The following is a 23,644-nucleotide window of genomic DNA, read 5'->3' on the forward strand; positions in this document are numbered from 1 at the left end:
TTACAATGCCCACTCATACACTCATTAGTTAGGCAGATAAAATGATCAAATGCATGCTTAGCCTGTTCACATTTCAACAAGACTTGAGAAAGGCACTATATAAATGTAAACAATAATAATAATAATAATAATAATACAAAAGGTTTTTGCCTCCAGAGTCACTTAGACCCTCAGCATAATGGTTCTTTTCATTCTGATTATATTGTCTTTCAGTTGGACGATGGAAAAAGTATTTGAGGAGCTCCAAGCCACCGAGTCAAAGGTTGGTGTAACGGGTCGGATTTATCCTGAAGTAGGGGTAGAGTCGAGCTACGCTCCCCCTCCCCCTTTACGAGGGAGAACTACCTTGCACTTAGACTTATGGGCCATTGCATTAGGTACATCTGAGTACTGAACATGCCAGTGGTTTTGTTCTGTTACAGATACTCATGTTGACTTGATTGTGTGTTTGACAGAGTGTCCTGGAGGCGACCCGGGAACACTACCACGTCATCCAGAAGTTTGTCATACTCTCAGACTTGGATGGTAATGCTGTGGGCTGGCTGGGCTTTGGGGATTTGCAGTTTGGTGCTGAGGTGCATTGTGAGAGTGTGTGTGTGTGTGTGTGTGGCATGTGGCAGGCCTAATGGAGGAGTTCAGTGATTGGTTGGGAAGGACTCCGCCCCTGCCGGGTCATCTCCTGCGCTTCATGACACACCTGGTGCTATTCTACCGCAGTCTTGGCATGCAGCTCAAGGTACACACATGCACACACTCGTAAAAAAAAGTTTAACTGAAAATTATTTATTTAATTTTTTTTACCAACTCTCGCTATCCTTTTCTTTATCTCTCTCTCCCTCCCTCCCTGCAGGAGGAGGTGTGTGTGGATGTGCTGAAGGCTTACATCTCTCTGCTGGTGAAGGAGAAGCAACTGGAGCTGATTGCTTTCTACGTCAGTCACCTGCCGATAGAGATGGCTGTGACCCAGTACGCCCGCTTCCTGGAGGAGGTGACGGAGAACGAACAACGCAGGCGCTGCCTGGAGCTTGCCAGCAAAGCCGGTGAGAAGAAGCACCCCGTTCATTTGTTCCTCCATCCATCCATCCATCCAGCCAGCCGCATATTTATCATTCCTCTGATCATCCGTTTGTTCTTCAACTGGACAAGTACCCGCCCATCAATCTGGTTTATATGTTTGTTCACAAACGTTTTAAGAGGTTTGGCCACAATGTTTTTTCGTTTGTTTGTTTCCATTTGACTTGTGCGCTTCTTTCTTTGTTTGAATTTTGGTTTCTATATAATCTTGTTCAACAAATATTCAATAAAGGGCTTTTCTCTAAGATTTCACCTATTCTCAGATACCTACTGAAAACGGAAGACAGCTGGTGTAAATAGAAGTGCGTTGTTTCTTCAGTGACTCACATCAATAACTAATAACAACTAATAACTTCCCCAGACAACACTACACCCTCTGACCACTCGGAGTGTTGATGGTAGAGACTAAATCAGAGAATGACGTGGTTGTGCCTCCAGGTTTGGACGTGGCAGCCATCACTAAAACAGTGGTAGAGACAGTCAGAGAAAGAGACAGTGAGGAGTTCTCCCACCATGATCTGACCCCTGCCCTTGACACTGGCACTACAGCGGTACTACACACACACACACCAGCTACATGCTATTGGCCTGCACTTTGTTTTATCTAACTAATGGAAATTCTTCAATCAATTCGGTCCTTCATCAGAAATTAGTTTGCACACGGTACGCGGTGCCGTTGTTGTGGTTTGTGAGAAGGCTTATTTGTACATAGCAGACTCGCAAAGGCCGGTAATGTGATTTAAAAAAAAAAAGTTATAATGTGTTGTCCCATTATAAACCTTTGCTTAATCTAGTAACTATTGTAGCTCGAAATATTTACTTGTGGACTATGACTGGAGAAATAACCATTGCCAAGAACTGATTCTTTTCAGTCTTATAGTTATGCTTGTATGTTTTAAGACATTTTTTTTTATTAATTAACTTTGAAATAAATGTCTGAGCATGCACTCAGTAATTAATATTAGTAAGTATTTGAAGTACTCAGGGCTGTTTCTTCATCCGATGTATTAGATCTAACCAGTTAATATGTTTCACTCCCCTTAAAAGGAAGACCAGCAGAAGATCGACATCATTGATTGGCTGGTGTTTGACCCCGCCCAGCGAGCTGAGGCCCTGAAACAGAGCAACGCCATCATGAGGAAGTTCTTAGGTGGGTGGAACGTAATGCTGCCTAACGATATAAAGACTGAACTTTCAAAAACACTGCAACAGAGGCGAACATGACACACTTCCAGCAGACTGGTCTGTGAGTGGTGGATTTGTAAAAGTGCAGGATCAAACATAAAAGTTCTACCATGAGTTTATCACCAAGTTCATTTCACTACTTCTACCTACAACTGGGACAAAGTCCAGGATGCCACTCTCGGACCCTGAGCTGTCCACCTCCGCTGAGCACATGTAAACATATGGTCAGTCGTCACGCGCTAATGTGGAATTGCAGAGGTTTTACATCAGAATAGTGCTAAACGTGGTCAGCATGGCCAAACCTTATCTACTTCTGACCCTGTGTCAGTGTGTTCATTCTCCCAATATTGCTGGGCACTTTCTGTTGTCTTGGTTATCCCTCTCCAAATCTGACGTCTTGCAATGTGATCCAGGAGTTTAGCTGTAAACTGTTGTCTCTTCTCATGAGAAGAGCGAAACAAGACTCCTGGTGTTGTGTACTTCCCAATATACACTTGTTTTACATAGTATTTATTCTATACCTATAGAGCATGCAGATATGCTACAGATATGGTCTCATCCCTCCTGACTGGCAACGGAGAGCATTTTCAATAAAAGTGACTTCTTTTCTACTAACGTACCAGTAATGGTGCGATGGCGACGCAGAATCTACCAGTTTTGTGTCAATCTGACCACGTTTTCGGTTCCACAGTTAAACTATCCAAATCTCAGATGTAAAATTCTTGATGTTTAGGCTTGCCAAGCCAACAGAAAACTGTTCAGCTCTGTTCTCTGCTCCTCACGCTGCATCCAACTCTCTTTCCCAGCCTCTAAGAAACACGAGGCTGCTAAGCTGGTTTTCGCCAAGGTTCCAAAAGATTCCATGAGGGAAATTTACCACCAGTGGGAGGAGCAAGGTATGAACATGCCCCTGCCTGCGGAGGAGGAGAACGCCATCCGTGAACACCTCTGTATTCGTGCCTACCTGGTGAGAATCCCGTCCCTCAACTTGCACCATTTGGCCTCTGGGTCAGAGGGGAATGATGTGCAGAGATTTGTATTTCTACTGAGTGTCTTTATAATGTGTGCATTTTTAAAAAATGTACCTTAAGTAACTAAGGTTCAGACTTAAGGTAATTTTGTTCACAGTGTAATGGCCTTGTATAGTAAGTCTGTGTCTGTGTGTGTGTGTGTGTGTGTGTGTGAGAACAGGAAGCCCATGAGGCCTTTAATGAGTGGTTCAGACACCTGAACTCCTCTCCTGTAAAGCCCACTGCACCTGCTCAGGCCAAGTTCACAGAGAAGGTCGCCTATGAGATGAAGGAGAAAGAATACAAGGTCTGGTGTCTGCTCCTTTCCCACTGACTTCACACTCACCCTACATAGTGCGCACTCTACTCTAGGCTCCGTCCCAATTCTTGCTGAACGCTGCACAGCTTGAATGGGCTGCAAATACGCAGTTTGAAACACAAGTCAAGATCAAGTCTTGCTTTATAATGTATGCTGGCTAATAAGGACAGCCCATATGTTTTCTGTGTATGATTCAGAGAATTGTACTGTGCTTGGAAATATTTTAGCAATAAGTGAATGCAGCTATGTCAAAAAAAGCTGTTTTTAATGAACTGATGTAAAATAAACATTCTTTATGCAATGCAGTCTTCAGTAGAAAGCCAAAAGTTTCAAATGTGCATGTGACGTACTGTTACAACAATACCCTTCTTTCTGTGTGTGTATGTGTGTGCATGCGTGCAGATGGAGTTTGAGAACTGGCAGGGCCGGCTGGAGGCCCTAACGGAGGAGGTGAAGGAGCGCATATACAACGTGCTGCTGTTTGTGGATGGAGGCTGGATGGTCGACGTCAGAGAGGTGAGACACCTGGTGGTTCCCGTGTTCGGGCTTCGGCCAGTTCACTGCTACGTGGGAGGCTCGACGAACACTTTAGAGTGCGTGCATGCGTGCTTATTCCCTCAGTGTTATTAAATCCCAGGCACAGGATCACATCAATATGTCAAAATAAATGGAGCATTTTTTTGGCAGGGCAGGAGGTGGTGATTTACGTGTGTGCTTCAACACATTCAGTGGCCGAGGGTTTCATAAACCTAATATCTCCCCCCCCCCTCTCTCTCTTTCTCTCGCTCTCTGTGTGTCTGTCTCTCTCTTGCTCTGTCTGTGTGTGTGTGTCTCTGTGTGTCTGTCTCTCTCTTGCTCTGTCTGTGTGTGTGTGTCTCTGTGTGTCTGTCTCTCTCTTGCTCTGTCTGTGTGTGTGTGTCTCTGTGTGTCTGTCTCTCTCTTGCTCTGTCTGTGTGTGTGTGTGTGTCTGTCTCTCTCTTGCTCTGTCTGTGTGTGTGTGTGTCTCTCTCTCTTGCTCTGTCTGTGTGTGTGTGTGTGTGTGTCTGTCTCTCTCTTGCTCTGTCTGTGTGTGTGTGTCTGTCTCTCTCTTGCTCTGTCTGTGTGTGTGTGTCTGTCTCTCTCTTGCTCTGTCTGTGTGTGTGTGTGTCTGTCTCTCTCTTGCTCTGTCTGTGTGTGTGTGTGTCTGTCTCTCTCTTGCTCTGTCTGTGTGTGTGTGTGTCTGTCTCTCTCTTGCTCTGTCTGTGTGTCTGTCTCTCTCTTGCTCTGTCTGTGTGTCTGTCTCTCTCTTGCTCTGTCTGTGTGTCTGTCTCTCTCTTGCTCTGTCTGTGTGTGTGTGTGTCTGTCTCTCTCTTGCTCTGTGTGTGTGTGTCTGTCTCTCTCTTGCTCTGTCTGTGTGTCTGTCTCTCTCTTGCTCTGTCTGTGTGTCTGTCTCTCTCTTGCTCTGTCTGTGTGTCTGTCTCTCTCTTGCTCTGTCTGTGTGTGTGTGTGTCTTTCAGGATGCTGAGGAGGACTCTGAGCGCTCTGTTCAGATGGCTCTGTTGCGGCGCCTATGTTTGCCCATGATGACATTCCTGCTACTCACAGTGCTGCAGCGGACTGCGCGCCACCAGGAGAGCCTTCGTCTCGCCGACATCATCGCCTCCGACCAACACAGACTCTACGAGGTCACTCCTCTGTCCTCCTGTTGTCCCCGTTCCATCCTTTTCCTCTCCTCCTCTCCTCTCCTCTCTATTTTCTACATTCCTGTCTTTTCACCTTTTTCTCTTAATTTTCAGTGTAGTAAGAGTTTGGGTTTTTGCTTTATAAATGATTAAAATGCATTTTAATCATAATGAGCTAAAGTATTTTATGACTGATAAAGCTGGTTTTAATACCATGTTAGAAATTTGTAAATCTGTGTGTGTGTGTGTGTGTGTGTGTGTGTGTGTGTATAGGTTTTCACTAGAGAAGAGCTTCAGAAGTTTCTTCAGAAGATGAGAGAGTCATCTCTGCTCTTGTTGGATAAAGGGCTGGATCCGCTTGGCTATGAGCTCCAGTCCTAGATCCTGTGACATACACCCTCATGCTTTCTTTCTTTCATTTGGCTTTTTAAAAGAATCAGAGATGTCTTGTATTTTGTACTTGAATAAAGATTTGTGAATGGTTGGAGAACTGTGACCTGGTGCTAGTAGTCTTTCCTCCCCAAAATAGTATTTGAACGAGCCTCAAGCAGTGTTTATTTTTTATTTAGTAAACAGAGATGTGTGATGCTGCTAAATCTGGATATTCTAGCATTGCCTTTTATGCCAGATCCTTCCTTAGCAACCACTAAAAGGCCTGTGTGACACCTAAGTGTTTTAAGCAGTCGGCTTTTCTGAAGTCTGAATTGCATAAATGTGCATGCACTTTGCATTTCAAGTTCAGCAAAGCTGCTCCGCTCGAACGCCTCTGAACTCCCACCTTGTTTGGCGAAACCGCGAGGCGGCGCCGTAGCGCACCGACGTGGCCGAGCTCGAGCTGCTCCTCCGCCTCTTGCGGGCGCGCTGCCGCGGTAGCGGCGCGTCTGGTGACGTCACAACCGCGCGTTCAGCGGAACCTCCGGACCTGCGCGCCGCGATGGAACTCGGGTTTTGCGCCGTCCGCGCGGGCCGCTTGTTCGGAGAGCGCGCGTGCGTCTCGCGAGCGCCGCGGTAACGTTGCCTTGCGCGACGTCCCCAGTCGGCCGCAGGCTGCCCGAAGCTCGCGCCGAGTCCCGCTCCGACCCGCCATGTCCGCGCGGCTTCGCGACCTCTTCAGCCACGGCCGCCTCGCCGCGGGGCTGCTGCTCAATCTGCTGGCGTCCACGTGTATCGTTTTCCTCAACAAATGGATTTACGTGCACTACGGCTTCCCGAACGTGACGCTGACCCTGGTGCATTTCGTGCTAACGTGGCTCGGGCTGGTGGTGTGCCGGCAAATGCACGTTTTCTCCCCGAAAGTCCTCCGGCCCTCCAGCATCGTGCTGCTCGCCCTGAGCTTCTGCGGTTTCGTGGCTTTCACGAACCTGTCCCTACAGAGCAACACGATCGGGACGTACCAGCTCGCCAAGGCCATGACCACGCCGGTCATCATTGCCATACAGACCGTCTATTATCGCAAGACGTTTTCCAATAAGATCAAAATAACTTTGGTGAGTAGCCTCGTTATATTGCACTTAAATGGAAGTGAAATCAGATCACGTCAAACTTTACGTGCCATAAACTCTCCAGGCTAGCTAACCGTGTCCTAATATACCCGTGCATATATCAGTGATCCGTATTGTGCTTAATAGACAGCAAAATGTGTAGAGTTGTTGCTTTTCCCCTTGAAAGGTCCCCATTACTCTGGGGGTTATGCTGAACTCCTATTACGACGTCAAGTTTAATCTGCTGGGCATTGTCTTCGCTACTCTGGGGGTGTTTGTCACTTCACTCTACCAAGTGGTAAGTGCAAGGCTCTGTCCTCTGCTTCATAGCAACCATGAGTCCAAACAGACAAAATGGCCTGTTTATAACTTTTAAAAGAAAGTTACTGATATTTATGGTGCACGCGTTGTATTATAACTCTGACGCTTGTCATTACGACCCTCAAAATTGCTATATGCATTCCTAATAAACACAACATTTTCAGTAAGGTTAAAGAATTTTATTGGCCTATCTGTAGACAGAGTAACTCGGCGGCATCCAGTTTAATTGTGTGTTCAGTGCTTGTGCTTCTCTTCTGTCTTTTGTAGTGGGTGGGAACGAAACAGCATGAGCTTCAGGTGAACTCTATGCAACTGCTGTATTACCAGGCGCCCATGTCCTCGGCCTTCCTTCTCCTGCTTGTCCCCTTCTTTGAGCCTCTCACCGGAGAAGGAGGCATCTTTGGCCCCTGGTCTCTCCAGGCCCTGGTGAGTGAGAAACCTCCCTGTTTCACTGGTCAGACACACCCATCACCACAGGAATTTAAAAACACATAACAGTGGCGCCTATGTCCTGAGGTCCCTCAGAAAAAGCCGGTTTATTTGCATGGTCTATTTTGAGTAGCATTACTTACCATCCTAAAGAAGGCTCTTAATTGTTTGAGACATTTCAGCTTAATGGTCAGTTTTAGTGGAGTGAAATTTTGGCTTGGTTGTTAAAGGGCACAATGGCGATGTTCTGATGTTGTGTTTGCTTCATTTTAGGTGATGGTTTTCCTGTCAGGGATAATCGCCTTCCTTGTGAATCTCTCCATATACTGGATCATTGGAAACACATCTCCACTCACGTATCCTTCTGCTGTGAAGCATCAGATGTGTCTTTGTGAACAGCCTGGCTTTGGGTCCTTTTTGTCACAGACCATATCTACTCAGCAAGTATTTACTCGGCATATTTGGCCAGACCCCAAGTAATGTCAGGACTCTTATTTCACTACTGAGTTATTCTACCAAACACAGCTGGTGCTGTTGGCAGGGCAATGCCCAAGAAGACAAACAAGCAGTGCATTCATGGAAGCCTGACCACCCACTAGACGTTACCTGAGAGATCTGAACCAAGCTCAGCAATGAAGATAAAGCCATTTCCATATTGCTTTCCCATAAAATTACTTTAATGATTGGGAACAGTGAATTACAGAGTTGCCTAAAATACATTGTTTTTGTAATGCTTATGGTATAATTTTAGTTTTTTTTATTATCTATGTATAGTTCTATTGTCCCCTACCAAATGCAAACTTGTGGGTAAGGTTTTTGTTTTGTCACTGACTGTGGGGCAGGATGTCATACTCTTTACCTCTTCCTTCACTGTTTAACTAAACTCAGTGTTCTGACATTCCAGACAGATTTTTTAATCAGTTTTCCCTGAAGAGGGCGCACCACTTACATTGCTCTGTGAACTTTGCTCTCAGTCAGCTAGACCTGAACAACGATCCACTGTGTGCGATCCCTCATTATAGGATAAGACATGAGAATGTCACTGGATCCCTTCTCTTAAAGCTACAGTCTGGAACTGGAGAAAGAGCAGAATGATAACTGCAGGTCAAGCTCCATGTTTGTAAACACAAAACTGTAGCTAGAGTCTGTTGCCAAGTGTTTAAATTGGACCTAGGAATTTGCAGTGATTTGTCTTCTATCTTGAGTTGACCTCAGCGAGGACTGTAAATGTTCAACAAGTTTGCAGTATTAACCTTTAACCCTGTGACCCTTACAGCTACAACATGTTTGGACACTTCAAGTTTTGCATCACCCTTCTGGGCGGATACATGCTCTTCCATGATCCGCTGTCTCTGCACCAGGGCCTGGGCATACTGTGTACTCTCAGCGGCATCCTCGCATATACGCACTTTAAATTGGCCGAGCAGGAGGAGGGCAAAAGCAGGCTCACTCAGCGGCCATAGGCTTTGCCGGTCACTGAGCTGTGCCAGTCACTGTGCTTTAACCAATGGTGTTAAAGGTTTGGGCAATGTCTGATGCTGGGGGAGAAAGGGTAGGATGGGATGAAGATCGGAGACAGAGAGAAGAACCATAACCTAAACACTGGGATGTTTGGGCTGTTGGGAGTTATGGCCTTGTGAGCAACATAGCAGAAAATCATTGTGCACCTTGAAAAGAGGTGTTTTAGATTACAGATGTAGTATTTTTGCATTGCTTAGCATCCAAATAAAATGTCTGCTGCAACAGTGGATATGTAGGGTTTACATATATAAGCCCAGATCACTTAATTTTTCACCAAAAAACACACTGGGTTTCTGTGTCATATTTGGGTGTGATTGTTGGGGAATCATGAAAATGTTTTTCCTCGTTTTAGCCAACTGCCAACACGAGAATGAGGTTGATTAGGATATGAATAAATCTGATTAAGGTGTGGATTATATATATATATCTGAAGAAGATTCCAGGCTAGTAATGCTGTGTAGGTAAACATGTAAAATGTAGAGATATTCAATTGTACCGAAGGATAATCAGATCTATAATCAGATACATATGTTGTATAATCAGATTTACATGTGAAAAGTGACAAAGAATGGCTGTCTAAACAGCCCAAGTTATGGCAAGCTTGTTTACACTCAGAATTTTCAAATATAATTTCTGTTTATTTTTGTAATTTAAATTTTTTCATATGCTGTAGTCTACAATAAACACATTTGTCATTTAAAAATGTCTCATTTACTCTGAATATACAGGAAATATTCAATGCCCACATTGTGCTGTTTTCTCTGTTTAATCATGATTGATCCCTATGATACAATTACCGTATCTGGTTACACATCAGTGCTTCTGGCTCGTAGGTCACACACAATGGTTTTGAAATGGTTCCAGTCACTACTCATGGAATCTTTCATGTTATCTAAAATGCTGACTAAATATTTCTTCAAATTGTTTTTAGTTTTTTCCTTCTTTGCCAAAGTCCTTGGGCTATCTTTCTTGGAGTATGTAAACACTGCCTTCGAACCTTCGAGTTGCATGTGCTCCAAAGATTCTGCAGGGACTAATGTTTACAGAGTTACGGCAAAGGCTACTAGTGTCACTGCTATGTTGAGTGTGGTATACCACCTAAGAATGTCTAAATGCTGTTGCACAGGCATCTTTATTGAAGTGGCCAGTATATATAAATCCAAGATAAGTGTTTCTAATAAATTGTGTGGTCAATGTATATATAAATTATATGCCAAAATGAACACTGAACCCCAGGAGGTTTCCCAGTTGTGAGCACTGTGTAGAAAGTGGCATTTGTGCATTATGGGCTTGTGATTGTTAACAATGGTACTGGTAACAAAGGTCGAACAAAACGTTATTCAGAAATGTTTGAGACGGGGGGGGGGGAAAAAGAAATGTGATTTAAGTAGAGTGAAGTGTGTGAGCAACACAGTTTGAATTTATTAAAATCATTAATTTCAAATAGCTTTTGTTGTAACTGCAGTTTATTTTTGTTGTTTTGGAATGTGTTGTCAGAACAAAGGATACTCAATAAACCTTTGGATATCTCAACTAAACAAAGGAGCACTTCCTGTAACAAACTAAGACAACTGCGCTGTTCTGAAAACCAGAACCTCTCTACTTATTTTATGGTTAATAGGATCATTCAATTATCTTACTATTCCTTTGGTTAAATATGTAATTCATTCTGTTATCTGTAATAATAATCATATATGTCAGCGGTACTCAAATCTGGATCATAAATCTAAATCTGGTCCTGTATTTTGTATTTCTTGTAGCTGAATAAATGACCAATCTAACTGGTCGGTCACTTTGTCGTCACACTTGACTACTAGATAAAGGGCACATCATCTGTAGGACCTGGATCTTGAAGACTGTAATTTGAATACCTCTTATATAGATCACCCACCTGTACAACAGGAAATTTCTATAAATATCTCAAGATACATGCAAATTTTCTACATGCCCTCTTGCACTTTAGTAATTAAGTAGCTTGTTTTGTTAATTTATATTTCTATTTAGTAAACTATTGTTTTTGTCAGTTTTCTAGTTCTGTAAATTATATGCTATGTACATTTTCCACATGCACACAGCTGCACTTTGTAACTGGGTGTTATTTGAAAGCTCCTATTTTGTTAGTGTTGCCAAAATATTTTTGTAAATATGCAAGTCCTATAATCTTTATACTGTAACCCTGACCTTTCCTCTGGGATTAATAAAGTATCTCTCTCTCCAAGTCTCATTCTAAGTATAAAGTAACTTTTACGTCAGCTAGAAATCCACTATTAATGGACTGTTTTTGCCTATCTTCCGGTGTCCATCATCCCTGTGCTACTGGGCCAGACCTCATGTCATTGGTGCTGCACTCGGAACTGAACAGCCAAAAAGGCAGTAGGTCATTTCTGGGTAGTCAGAGTGTCTTCTATTATTTGTATGCTTTATTGTCTCTAACTTGACTTTTGTTTCTGTCCCAAACTGATGGAGACTTTAATAAATGCTGTAAATGTAAATGTTATATAATTTGAGGTTTTATCACACTTTAAAAGTTAAATCACCGATAACATCCTTTCATAATTCTATGATGGCCATGTTTACAAATTAATAAGATTCTACAAGACTATTAATACTGAGTGCTTGACCTCTAACCTGATCTTCAATATTAAAATTAATTGCTTTGTTCTGGCATCTGTTAATTGTCCACGAATGTACTCCTAATTTCAGTCTAACAAGTACAAATATGTTGAGCTCAAAAGGAACATGTTGTTCTGAAATAACCTGAGTCATCAGGCAAATTCTCCAGCCTTCCAGAACAGGACGCAGCAACGACAGACCACGAATGTCACATGTAAATGAGTATTCCTGCACAGGGAAAAGCAAAAAGGGTTTTGACATCCTCCATCAGAATGCATAACTGTGGGTCAGTTCCCCAGATAACATGCGGTCATCTTCAGCATACAAAAAAATCTCTGGGAAAGTGAAACTTTAAAAAGTCTCCCAGTTTTGCCCAAAGAAGCTGTGTTTAAGACATGTTTCTAACTGTTGTAGGTTAACATTTAATGAAAGTGGAGCGTCTTTGTGCATTACTTCTAAGCCTTTGTAATTTAGATAGGGAATAAAGGAAACCAGGGACTGGAGACACTGGGAGGCATAGCAACAAGCTGACAGATCTTCAACACAAACAAGCTGTTCAGCAACCAAAAACTTGCTGCACTGATTTCACACTTACCATGTGAGTTTCATAATGCTCCTGGCACATCCATCAGTATTCAGAGACCCATTTTCAAGTAACCTACATGATGAAAGCCACATTTGGATCCATTTCTGGTGAATGATGAGCACAAACTCTTTAATCAGGCCCTTTGGTCTACTCCGAAATCGTTAATCATGCCGATACATTTCTTTGTCCCCCATCGTTTAACAAAGACATTTTGACACGATTAACATTTTTTTTTTAATTTGCTTGTGGGTACTTCGACACAAATAACTTCATAGATGTTGTTTGGTCTACAGCCGTCCTTTCATTAATTGCGTAGGTATTTCAATGTCTTTAAATCGCACGTAAACCTACTCGACCGTCGAGTGGAAGAGCTAAACCTTACGTTACGTTCACAACGCCGCGTGAACCGCACGTGCACAGAGAGCGAGCCGCTTTCAAAATTCATATTTTAAACTTAACCGGTGGAGGGCGTTAAAAACAGCTGCGCTCTGAAGTAAATAATCTACCAACGTAGAGGTAAGAAACCCCATAGCTAGTTGGGCTAAATGTTAGTTAGGCATGTGTTGTAAGTGCTTGGTCAAAAATATAAATGTCCCGGTAATAATGAACAGCAAATATGTCCAGTTCTCAAGTAGTAGGTCAGCACTTTTGTTAGCTTGTTAACATAGCTAGGCTAGTCTTCTTGGCTAGCTTTTTTTTTTTTTTAGATAGGTTAAGGCCCTTTACAGCCATTGACCGTGCTGGCTATCCTTGCTTGTTAAATGTTAACTAGGTTATAGCTGTATGTAATTATTATAGTAGTCGTAGATGTAAAACAGATCTTTCTTCTCTGAAGGATGGAGTGAAATCACAATAGCCAAATGGTCAACTTTAGTTGCATTCTTAACCAGTAAGTCTAACCTACTTATGTCAATACAGCTAACGTCACCTAGTTAGCTAGGTTTAGCTAACAATATCGACCTTTACTCTGATTTGTGCTCTCCTCTCAGCTTGGGATAATTACCCAGCTGTGGCCACTTAAGACGTTATGGGCAGAGTTCTGTGCTTTTAGGCAGTTTTGTTTTCAAACACGTACATACGTTAGCTAACGCCAGCTAGCGTAGCTGCTTATATTGTAGTTACCGTTAGATGTTGGAGCGCTTTTTGTCTGTTATTGTTTATACTTGCTGGCTAGCTACTATAGCTAGTTAGTGAATTGTTACTGGCATTCTTTAGCTAACCTAGGTTAACTTAAATTTACATTAGCGATAAAGTAGATGGTTAGCTAACGCTGTTAGAAGAGAGTGCGCTTGTTCGGATGCTATCATTTCCTTTTTCCGATGGTAGCTAGGTTAGCGTTAACTGTTAACCTAGTTACCCTTCTTTTTCTGAGCAAGAATAGTCGACAATAAGTATTTTTTTTAATTTTCGCAAACTATTGATAATGCTTAATAGTGTATACTTAGAAGCTTAGCGTTAATGTTATAAATGCCTGGAGCAGCAGTGATGTACTTAGCTAGGTTAGCTAGCCACCTAAAATTAGTTACGTGCCCAACTCTTGCAATCTGTTGCTAATGACTATAATGCGTCCGAATTACTTTACGTTATATTAAAGTCGTTTGATAGTGTTAATATTAGTTGTTTGTGCTGCTTCGGGTAGTCAAAGATGGTCCTCGTTTGTTTTAGTCACTTGTCCTTTGGCAGCTGCGCAAAGAGATTAGCTAGCTGCCAGTTTTGCCCATGTCAGTCAAAAGCACGTATTATTTACAATGCAAACTCCTTGGTTGGGAACGGGACATGTCCGGACTTGTAGCGAATGACGCCAGCTCAGCACAGTGGAGTGTGCACAGATACTTCCCGACCACTAGGTGACTCAGACTCGTGCAGAAATCATGTTTCTACATGTCAAACGTTCACCAACCCAGACGCTCTCCGCCCAATAACATCAACAGTCGCAGTGATGCTAGCCCTGACATGTCTCTTCAAGTCTATTTAAATCGTGGCCGGCGTTGAACGCTCCCACTCTTCACTTGGCTGAGCTGGAGCACTTTATGTACAGATAAAGACTGTATATATGTATATGTAGCATATAAAATTTCTCTATTTAGGTAAAGATTGTTTTACATTTGACTTTACATTGTCACTTCTGTTGCTGGCAAATCACTAACTTTTTCTATATGTTTTTAGCTCTACATATAATGAGTATGGCGACAGAGAGTTGTTTAAGCAGTTCACAGATAAACAAGATCGACAATGAAAAACTGGTAAGTTAATAACAGCAGCTTGAGAAGTGTTTTGCAGCACTATTTGTAGCTGTGACATTTGTCTTACCTGTCATTTTTCCTGTTCAGGTCAGACCCAAAGTGCAGCTGCAAACCCTGCTTAAAGATGCAGGGGCAGATAAGGATGTTTTCACCATGAAGGAGGTAGGAAGGGTGACTGACAGGTTCTGCCTGTCCTTTCACATTACACTGGAGATTTGACACTGCATAGACTTTGTCCTTAGCCAATTTACTTTTCTATTTATTTATTTAAAATGGAAACTTGCTGTTGACCATCTTATGTCTAAGAATCAGCTTAATGTGTGAAAGTGTCCCGTCATTCTGTATGCAATATTTATTTGGTATAATTTCATTTGGATAAACTCTTTAAGCTTTAATAGAATGTGTGGTGCAGTATTTGTTTTGGTTATTCAGTGAAACTTTCCAGTTTTAGGAGTGGAAGCTTTATATTGTGCAGTGTGTTTTTTCGTATGTTCAGGTTAAAAATAATTTGCACTCAAGTTTCAGTTGGTGTCCCTCAAACTAGTTTGTTCATATCAGCAGCAGACCTCTATAGATTGTATAGGCGTGTCCTTCCTTGTTCTTCGAATCAGCATTTTAATTGGGCTCTGCAATCATGGTCACATTAGTTTGACAACTTAATGAGACTGCCAGAAAATTATGACTGATTATATGCATATCACTTAGCTACAGGGTAGTATTGTGTATTATTTTAAATGTATTTAATTGAGAAGAGTGTTGAGCACATATACAGTCTGTGTTATGACTCATTTACTTTGGTGCATCTGTGGTTTACTGGAATGTATTAGTCATGTGTTAACCACTGCTTTCCTGTGTGATGGGGGGGAAGAAATAATTCAAATAATATGCATTTTCCCTTTAATCCTTAACATGGATCTAAGAGTCTTGTACTAAATTATATATTATACTGTTCTGATGTTTGGAATTTCAAGCACACTTTTAAAAAATGCAATACTTTAATCTATCTCTTCAGTAATGTCACTTGGGTTTGCCTTGTGTTTTGCTGAATTCATGATTAGTCTACCATTAATCATCCAGACTCTGTAATAAACTTGTTCAGTCTATGCTAGGCCATTATGCATTTTTGCCTGGAATCTGTCCTTAATCATACAGCTTTGATGGGATGTACTTGTTACTCTAGCTTATATATGAGTTTTTTTGAGGGGATGTACAGCGACTGTGCCCTTAAACAGTTTAGTAAACCCTTGTTTCTCTAACCAACACTGTTTTCTCTTTGTAAGGACATGACTTGCTCTTGTATTTCTAATCATCCCCTATTTGTGTGTGCGTGTGTTAGGTCATGTTTTACCTGGGGAAGTACATCATGAGCAAGGAGTTGTATGACAAGCAGCAGCAGCATATTGTCCATTGTGGAAACGATGCTCTCGGCACTGTGCTGGGAGTGTCCAGCTTCTCTGTCAAAGAGCCCCGGTGTGTATCCCCTCCACATGCCCTGGTGCACAGCTGCTCTTTACTGCTCAGTCCTGGCACTGTTGGGAGAGGCTAATGAAGTCACAGGTGGCATGCTTGCATGCTCATGTATTTATTTATGTGTATGTTTGACAACTTGAGTCACCTGTTGCATACTTTTAGCTTCTTCTGCTTCCAGGAATAATTCATTTACAAAAATGACACTTTAACTCTAAGTTGTTTTTGATGAACTATTGGCCGTATTGTTGATTGTAACTTAAATTTCCATCAGTGAAAGAAAGGAAATTTTAATTTGTTCTTTGGCTTTTCAGAGCTTTGTTTGCGATGATTTCCAAAAACCTCATAGCAGTAAAAAACCCAGGTACAAGCACTTTTTACTTTTTGTTAATTTTAATCTCTGGTATTTTTAACAATATCCTAACTTTTAATTTCCTGCGTAAGTCTGTTAAGATGTCTCCCTACCCTTTTTTTAGACTCTCAGACAACCTACGCAGATCTGAGGAGTCAAAGTGAACCTGACCCAAGGGTAAATGCACCACTGCCCTACACAGTCAGACTGAAAAGAGACAAAAAGTGCAAGCATCCTTCATATTCATAGTACAAACCAGCACACACACCCACATCTAGGTGTGGGATATCAGAAGCCTAGAAACTGTTTTTTGTTTTTTTGGGTTTTTTTGCTCTTATAGTACATGCTTTTTTGATCCATAGTGACATTATCTAGAGCTGTTTTAATATGTAACCCTATAGAATTGCTTTATTCTTCCGCTCTGTATGGGTCTCTGCAGTGGACCTGAATCTTGCCTGTCTATTCTAGGAGTCAAACTTGGCCTCATCTACCTCAGTGGAGGAGCAGCAGCAGCAGCGCAGACGCCGGCGAAGCAGTGAGTCTAGTGAGTGTACACTGCGCACACACGGAGAACATTTAAAATGCACAGACCTTAGCAGCACTCATTAGGAGCATTGGTTGTTCAGAGCCAAATTCCCAGTCAATGTGGTAAACAAGGAAGGCAAAAACAAAAAGACAGTGGAACAATGGAAGAAATAATATTTACATATTTATGGTTCAACTATTCTGATGTGTTGGCCACTTTAGCATGGGGATACCTAGCATGAAGATCTGTTCCCTGTTGGGGTAAATTTGAAATTTCCTGATCACACTATCAGCTCCTGAAAAAATTCTAACTCTTGATTTAATGGGGAGGGGGGAAGAAACCAGCAGAGAAAAGTAGAACAGAACGCTGTGTACTCTTGTTTTTAATTGGAGAAAGATTCTAAGCAATTGACAGCCTGTACTCAACTTTGTCACCCTACTCCAACACCCCTGGCTCTAACACACAAACACGGCTTGAGGGGCTAAAGAGGAGCTGGGATAGGAAATTCTACTGTAAAGAAGGCAGAATAGATTAGCATGTTCCTAGGTTAGCATGGCTCATTTTAATTCTTGTGAACTTGAGCCCTGGTGCTGGTGTTGGAGGGAAGAGCATGTGTGGGCAACATGTGTTGCTGCTAATGAAAGCTCTCTTTATCTGAGCTCCCAGCTGCCCATTAGCAAAGGACACACAGTTCTGGAGGCAATGCAGAATGTGCTCAGATGACGGTCTTTAGTGGCTCAATTTGAAGCTTTCAGCATCCACACAGTCTTTTTCACCAGGCAGGAGTTAGGAATCACCATTTGGAAACTGGTTTATTTCTACAAGCATATGTGTTGTAACTTGTGTATACTGCAGGAGCTTCTAGATACTGTGTCTGTCAACTAATTGATGTTTATGTAGTTTTTCTATAAAGGCTTGGGATGAAAGTTTTCTATAAAATAATCAGTGGATTATGTTCAGAAGGGCCAGAACAAAATTTGAGGGTTAGATGTGGAAAATGGTATTTTGGGTAAGTGTGTGTGTGTGGGTGTTTAATTTTGTCCTGTCCTGTCACCCCCAGCAAATTTCTCAGTTGACGAAGAGTCTGGTGAGCCCAGGAAGAGGCACAAGTCAGACAGCTTCTCTCTGACGTTTGATGACAGCCTGTCGTGGTGTGTGATCGGAGGCCTGCACAGAGAGAGGGGGAGCAGTGAGTCTTCAGAAACACAGAGTAATTCGGTTAGTACTTGGCTGTGTGCACACTTCGCAGAGGACCATTTCCTCCCCACTTGAACAGTTACTGTGCAATCAGAGCCATAGAAATAGAACTTTAAGAATGAATGAATGTTTATTTTTGATCGTTGTAGATTCACATACTGTCATGTGTGTTCCCTTATCTGACTGGTGTCTCTTCTTCCACTCTACAGGATGTAGGTATATCTCATAGTGATGAGAGTGAAGACTCTGAATCTGATAACTTCAGTGTGGAGTTTGAGGTGGAGTCCATTGACTCAGATGCCTACAGTGAAAATGATGACGACTCCATACCTGGAGAAGATGAGGTCTCAACTTTTTTTTTTATTATTATTATTTATTTATTTTTTCCCCTATGCTACTGTTATTGTAGTGCTGAGCTGCTCATGGTTAGACCCATAACACATGCTTCATATGAGCTGTATAACACCTACCTCTTAAATCTTGAGGTGAAGGATTTTGGTTGATGAGTAGGTGGCAAACTGGTCCCTCTTGTGGTTGCTGATAGGAAGTTCAGGCAATTACTTATTTATATTCACTTCCAAATCGGCCAGCACTGACAGTTATGAAATCTGTCATTACTTTGATTTTTGTGGTTTTTTTCTTTTGTTCTTGCTTTTTTTTCTCTGCTGTTACCTTTTTTTTTTCTTCTTTTTTTTTTTTAATTTTGTCTTTGTTCACAGGTTTATGAGGTTACAATCTTTGCAGAGGATGAAGACTCCTTTGATGTGGATCCTGAGATCACCGAGGCAGTATGTTTACATTTGTCTCTCAGCCAGTGATGTTTACTAATGTATATTAATAAATGTCAAAACATTTCCTGTCACATTGGTCATATATAGGCATAAATGATGTGCTAAAAACATAACCTGTCCGTTACCCTATATATATGATGCACCATTCTAGACTATAGAAAAATACATGTTTTGCATGTACCTGTAATTTGTTTGTGTGTGTGTGGTTTCCCAGGACTACTGGAAATGCTCTAAATGTGATGAACTAAATCCTCCGCTTCCTCGCCACTGCAAAAGCTGCTGGACGGTACGATCTGGCTGGCTGCCTGACATGCACTCCTGCCCCGAGATCCCCAGCAGTGACGCCCAGACTAGCACGGCCGACAGCACCACCCACCTTACAGAGCTCACTACTGACCTTGCCACTGCCTCTGATCCCAAACTGCCACCAACTAAGCCTTTCACCCCAGTCCTTGACCCAGACGAAGGACTAGATGTCCCTGATGGTAAGTGCTCACGCTCCCAGGCCCTGAGCAGAGACTACTCTGTGGGAGCTGCTCCCACTACCTCCAGTTCAGACTCTCAGGGCTCAGCCTTTTCCTCCTCCCAACCCTCCACTTCCTCATGTGGGGGCAGCAGCCTGGAAGAGACCCCTGAACTGGAGCGTTTCAACAGCCTGGAGGCCTGCCTACCTGCAACCTGCCTGGAACCCTGTGTGATCTGTCAGAGCAGACCCAAGAATGGCTGCATTGTGCACGGGCGCACGGGTCACCTCATGGCTTGCTACACTTGTGCAAAGAAGCTGAAGAACCGTAATAAACTGTGTCCCGTCTGCAGAGAGCCGATTCAGTCAGTCGTCCTGACGTATGTGAGCTGAGGATATTAAAAAAAAATGAAGAAGGAAGAAACTGCTGTCCATTACCTCACCTTTTACCTTTTCCACCCACTTCCTAACCCCATAGGGGGAAAAAAAGTACATATGTTCTCACACACAACATAATAGAATAAATATGTGCTAAGGTTACCTGCATTACTTGTTCAATGGATATAACACATGCATACAAGTCTGAAAAAGTTTCCAAAGAGTAATAAGTGTACTATTGTAAACAATGTAGCGGTATTCAGAATTGCAGTGAGACACACTGACAGAACTCTCTGGAAACCATCTATCTCACTGCAATTCTGACTACCTCACTCTCGGTGTGGGGGAATAAATCTGGTGTAGGTCCAGTACATACCAAATTAACTAATATACAGTGTCCCAGAAAGGTTCAGATTTTATGTTTAATCAGTCTGGAAAAGGCTCTCCAATTTTATTTGCACCATAACTCCCGTACTGCCCTGCCATTTATTTATTTATTTATTTATTTTATAGGCATAATGACAAGTTAATACTTAACATGCTATAATGTTACAGTATAATTCCCAACTCCAAGTCTGATAATAAGAGCCAGTGATGTATAAAAGTTATTAAAACAAGATGTTGCCCTTATTTTTAAATGGCTGCACAAGGTCCTCAACTGCTTTTGTAGCTAGATCACTTGTCAGCCTAAAGTGTAGCCTGAATCAGACCCACAAATGACTCTCAAATTGAAACTTCCATGAAGTTTACCCCTCATATACCCCCTGATCTACCGTTTAATTTTACCACATGGTCATCTATGCTTTTGAGGTGGTCTATCGGATAACAATTTAAGACAATCCAGATCCACACCGTGCCTGGCTGCCAATGCCTTAAAATGGTCATTTGAATAATTTGGCCCATTGAACCCTGAAGAGACTTGGCTCCCCAATGTCTGGATATGAGGGACAGAAGTAAACCTCATATAAATCAGAAGCCCCCGAAACCAGCAGAATTCGTCTGGTGTCAGTTTATCCCAAGCACCTTCATGGTTTGCCCATGATGCATCATTTAAAACTAGCTCCTATCTTACAGCAGCATTTCTGCTTGACCTGCGACAAGAAAGACTAACCAAATCCACTCTAATTTTTTTATATCTCTATACATACACACATCTCTGGACAAATGTAAAAATGTTTATATATGTAAATATTGTAAAATCTGTGTGTTTGACCTACGTTAAGACGCCCACACACAGTTCATAGAAACAGTGTAACACGTACTTACCAAATGGAGGTTGGCTGGATTTCTGCTCTTCATGACCCTCCATCTCCTCCATACTCCCATCGACCAGCCTGTCTATGGAGAATTTATCAAAGTCAACGTCCTTGTGCTCTTCACTGTTATTAGAGTCTGCAAAAAGCCAGAGTGCATCGGTGATGAGTCGCTGAGTTTGCTATAAATCTCAACCGTGACCGATCCCTCCTAGGTTAGCTTGTCACTTCATTTTTATGTTCAAACGCATAGCTGTATAGCTAATGCCAGCGATAATGATCTTATTTCTGAGAAGATTTAAAGCCATATTCACAAAAACATTGAGCTAACTAACTACGCAGTTATCAGTACAACACGAATGGAATATCGCAGCTGTCAAAAGAGTGTCGAACCCCAGCAACGCCTGCTACCTCGGCTAGCTTCTGCTAACTAGCTAGTGTCATTTGTCACTAAATGCTGTTCAAATGGAAAAGGGTCGAAAACCATTGGGTTAGCTAGTTCATACAGTAATTTAGACATCTAGCATGAAGTTATTTGTTTTAATTTCAGCGAGTATGGAAATGTCTCTTGGTTAAATGTAAATATTTCTTTTATAAATGAGTGTATATTTATTTATGAATAAATTTTCTGAATTGAATTTTGTTATTTATGATCTTTGGACATGCGTTTTCTCTCATGATAAGAAATCGTTTGTCTTTCGAGGGGTCAGATTGCTTTAGTGCTCTTTTTCAGTGGGAATGGTCATTTGTAACTGCTTTGGGATTCTTTTAACTTCAAATTCACTCCTATGGAACTTTGTTTAGTTGTTTAATTTATATTAGATAATTATGTTCCAAGTTAATTATTTTTAAATATGAATTGTTTGAACGTGTTCTTTGTTCTTTTGTAGAGAATTATTCTTAATCTTTGTTCCTTAATTTCACCAAATTGACATAAATGAATATTATATACTGTGTGATAAAAAAAAAAAAAACAGTTCCAACCTTATGTATTGTATTATTTATTTGCTCCACTGACTTCAGTGATTATCAGCAGGATAAGTAATATTTGAAATGACTTGTGCTTACAAAAGTGCTCTACAACGAGGCATATATTATTTATATATATATATATATATATATATATATATATATATATATATATAACAAATGCCATGTATTATAGGCACACACACTGGCCAAAAAAAAGGTCACCACCTGGATTTAACTAAGCAAATAGGTAAGAGCCTCCCATTGGATAATTCCTGCATGGGTGATTATGTTTCAGATGGCAACAGGCTATTTAACCCTAACTGATGAGTAGCTTCTCATTTGTTAAACAGCCATGTAGAAGGACACATACTGTGGTTGTGGAAAAGATGTTAATCTGTTTCAGAAGGGTCAAATTATTGCATCAAGCAGAGAAAACATCTAATGAGACTGCTGAAACTACTAAAATTGGGTTCAGAACTGTCCAATGAACTATTAAAAAGTGTAAGGACAGTGGGGAAACATCTTTGAGGAAGGAATGTGGTAGGAAAAATTTTTTGAGTGATCGTGATCACTTAAACGTGTGGTGAAATCATATCATAGAAGATCAACAGTAGAACTCGGATATGTTTAATAGTGAAAGAGCATTTCCACACGCACAATGTGAAGAGAACTCAAGGGATTGGGGCTAAACAGCTGTGTAGTCTTAAGAAACCACTTGTCAGTGAGGCTAACCGGCAAAAACGGTTTTATGCTAGGGAGCATAAAGATTGGACTGGAGCAACGGAAGAAGGTCATGTGGTCTGATGTGTCCAGATTTACCCTGTTACAGAGTGATGGGTGCATCAGGGTAAGAAGAGAGGTGGCTAAAGTGATGCACCCATCATGCCTAGTGCTTACTGTACAAGCCTGTGGGGGCAGTGCTATGATCTGGGGTTGCTGCAGTTGCCATAATCAAAGCTAAAGGCGGTCCAACTAAATATTAGAGTGTGACATTTTTTTTTGCCCAGGCAGTGTGTGTGTGTGTATATAAAATCACATACAAATATATGCAAAAATTTCCTACCTCAATGTATTCAATAAGTTCCAAATGCTAGTGCATAAAAATACCTTGATGAAGGCATAACCAGCCTTGAGCTTTACAGTCAGCAGGAGCTCTGAGGACGACCTTAAGGATCTAGAAGCAGTGTGTATACAGAGCATACCTATGTGTAAGGGGAAGCCAGACCACTTTAAAGAAATAAACAAAAAAACCTTATATTACGTTTTAAATTGAACTGGAAGAAAAGCAAGGTATGTTTGATGCTGTTGGTGCAGTACAACAGCAGTTGAGTTCATACATGTTCAGTCTGTCAGAGTGGAGATAACCACTGATTCAAAAAGCACCATAGGTGCTATATAAGAATACTACTTTGGATCACTGTCTTTGAGACAAGCACCATAAATTTCATATGCATCTCCCTAGGCCTTTTGACTCAAATTCAGAATTCAGTCTCTACTTTTCCCCAGTTTCTGTTACGCATATTTTGATGGTATGAGATGTTATCTGTAGCACAGGTCTTAGACACTGAAATGGACTCTGGTGCCTGCTGGAGTCTTTACTCACCCTTTGATGTTTGATGTTTGCTTTGCTCATGGAGGTTACTAAGACCACATTCTGGTTACCAGACTGTCTCCTTTATTCAATCATAGGAGACTTGTTGTGTGTTTAGAGTATCTCCGATGGCAACTTGGCATATAGGATGAGAACATTCAAAATGACCATCTATAAGGCTTGAACTTGGGAAGCACTAAGACAGTTTACC

The 23,644-nt window shown here is 41.6% G+C and overlaps 3 protein-coding genes across 7 annotated transcripts in view; all 3 read left to right on the top strand.

The window, feature by feature from the left end:
* nup107 (nucleoporin 107) overlaps positions 1–5,745 on the top strand; it is a 10,965-nt gene extending 5,220 nt beyond the window's left edge. The window contains exons 16-26 of the mRNA XM_035528722.1: positions 214–262; positions 456–525; positions 621–736; positions 851–1,040; positions 1,513–1,625; positions 2,122–2,224; positions 3,066–3,226; positions 3,451–3,576; positions 3,991–4,104; positions 5,085–5,252; positions 5,523–5,745. Of these exons, the coding sequence (XP_035384615.1) occupies positions 214–262; positions 456–525; positions 621–736; positions 851–1,040; positions 1,513–1,625; positions 2,122–2,224; positions 3,066–3,226; positions 3,451–3,576; positions 3,991–4,104; positions 5,085–5,252; positions 5,523–5,630 (1,318 nt within the window). The 3' untranslated portion in view covers positions 5,631–5,745. The remainder of the gene's footprint in view (positions 1–213; positions 263–455; positions 526–620; positions 737–850; positions 1,041–1,512; positions 1,626–2,121; positions 2,225–3,065; positions 3,227–3,450; positions 3,577–3,990; positions 4,105–5,084; positions 5,253–5,522) is intronic.
* A 408-nt stretch (positions 5,746–6,153) lies between these two features.
* On the top strand, positions 6,154–9,389 carry slc35e3 (solute carrier family 35 member E3). The gene is made up of 5 exons (XM_026997629.2): positions 6,154–6,736; positions 6,918–7,028; positions 7,319–7,477; positions 7,754–7,836; positions 8,757–9,389. Exons 1-5 carry the CDS (start codon positions 6,335–6,337, stop codon positions 8,941–8,943), a joined length of 942 nt encoding a protein of 313 aa, XP_026853430.1. The 5' UTR covers positions 6,154–6,334; the 3' UTR covers positions 8,944–9,389.
* A 3,238-nt stretch (positions 9,390–12,627) lies between these two features.
* On the top strand, positions 12,628–21,508 carry mdm2 (MDM2 proto-oncogene). 5 transcript variants are annotated; one of them, XM_026997626.2, is made up of 12 exons: positions 12,701–12,716; positions 13,036–13,089; positions 14,367–14,443; positions 14,531–14,605; positions 15,780–15,913; positions 16,225–16,274; positions 16,387–16,439; positions 16,731–16,806; positions 17,849–18,006; positions 18,195–18,329; positions 18,705–18,773; positions 18,991–21,508. In XM_026997626.2, the coding sequence occupies exons 3-12, from the start codon at positions 14,378–14,380 to the stop codon at positions 19,630–19,632; spliced, it is 1,458 nt and encodes a 485-aa protein (XP_026853427.2). In that variant the 5' UTR covers positions 12,701–12,716; positions 13,036–13,089; positions 14,367–14,377; the 3' UTR covers positions 19,633–21,508. The 5 variants fall into 5 exon arrangements, with proteins under 5 accessions (XP_026853426.2, XP_026853427.2, XP_026853423.2 ...); XM_026997625.2 differs by lacking the exon at positions 13,036–13,089 and having other exon boundaries at positions 12,628–12,716; XM_026997622.2 differs by lacking the exon at positions 12,701–12,716 and having other exon boundaries at positions 16,731–16,797.
* The last annotated feature ends 2,136 nt before the right edge of the window (positions 21,509–23,644 follow it).

Source organism: Electrophorus electricus, chromosome 7 (genome assembly GCF_013358815.1).
Source record: "Electrophorus electricus isolate fEleEle1 chromosome 7, fEleEle1.pri, whole genome shotgun sequence".
NCBI classification, from domain to species: domain Eukaryota; kingdom Metazoa; phylum Chordata; class Actinopteri; order Gymnotiformes; family Gymnotidae; genus Electrophorus; species Electrophorus electricus.

Bases quoted from the DNA above. Each gene is read 5' to 3' on its own strand.
- slc35e3 (XM_026997629.2), top strand. From the start codon at position 6,335: ATGTCCGCGCGGCTTCGCGACCTCTTCAGCCACGGCCGCCTCGCCGCG. The intron at 6,737-6,917 runs GTGAGTAGCCTC...TCCCCTTGAAAG, and splicing joins ATAAGATCAAAATAACTTTG to GTCCCCATTACTCTGGGGGT. The intron at 7,837-8,756 runs GTATCCTTCTGC...TGACCCTTACAG, and splicing joins GGAAACACATCTCCACTCAC to CTACAACATGTTTGGACACT.
- mdm2 (XM_026997623.2), top strand. From the start codon at position 13,996: ATGACGCCAGCTCAGCACAGTGGAGTGTGCACAGATACTTCCCGACCA. The intron at 14,048-14,366 runs GTGACTCAGACT...ATATGTTTTTAG, and splicing joins AGATACTTCCCGACCACTAG to CTCTACATATAATGAGTATG. The intron at 15,914-16,224 runs GTGTGTATCCCC...TTGGCTTTTCAG, and splicing joins TTCTCTGTCAAAGAGCCCCG to AGCTTTGTTTGCGATGATTT.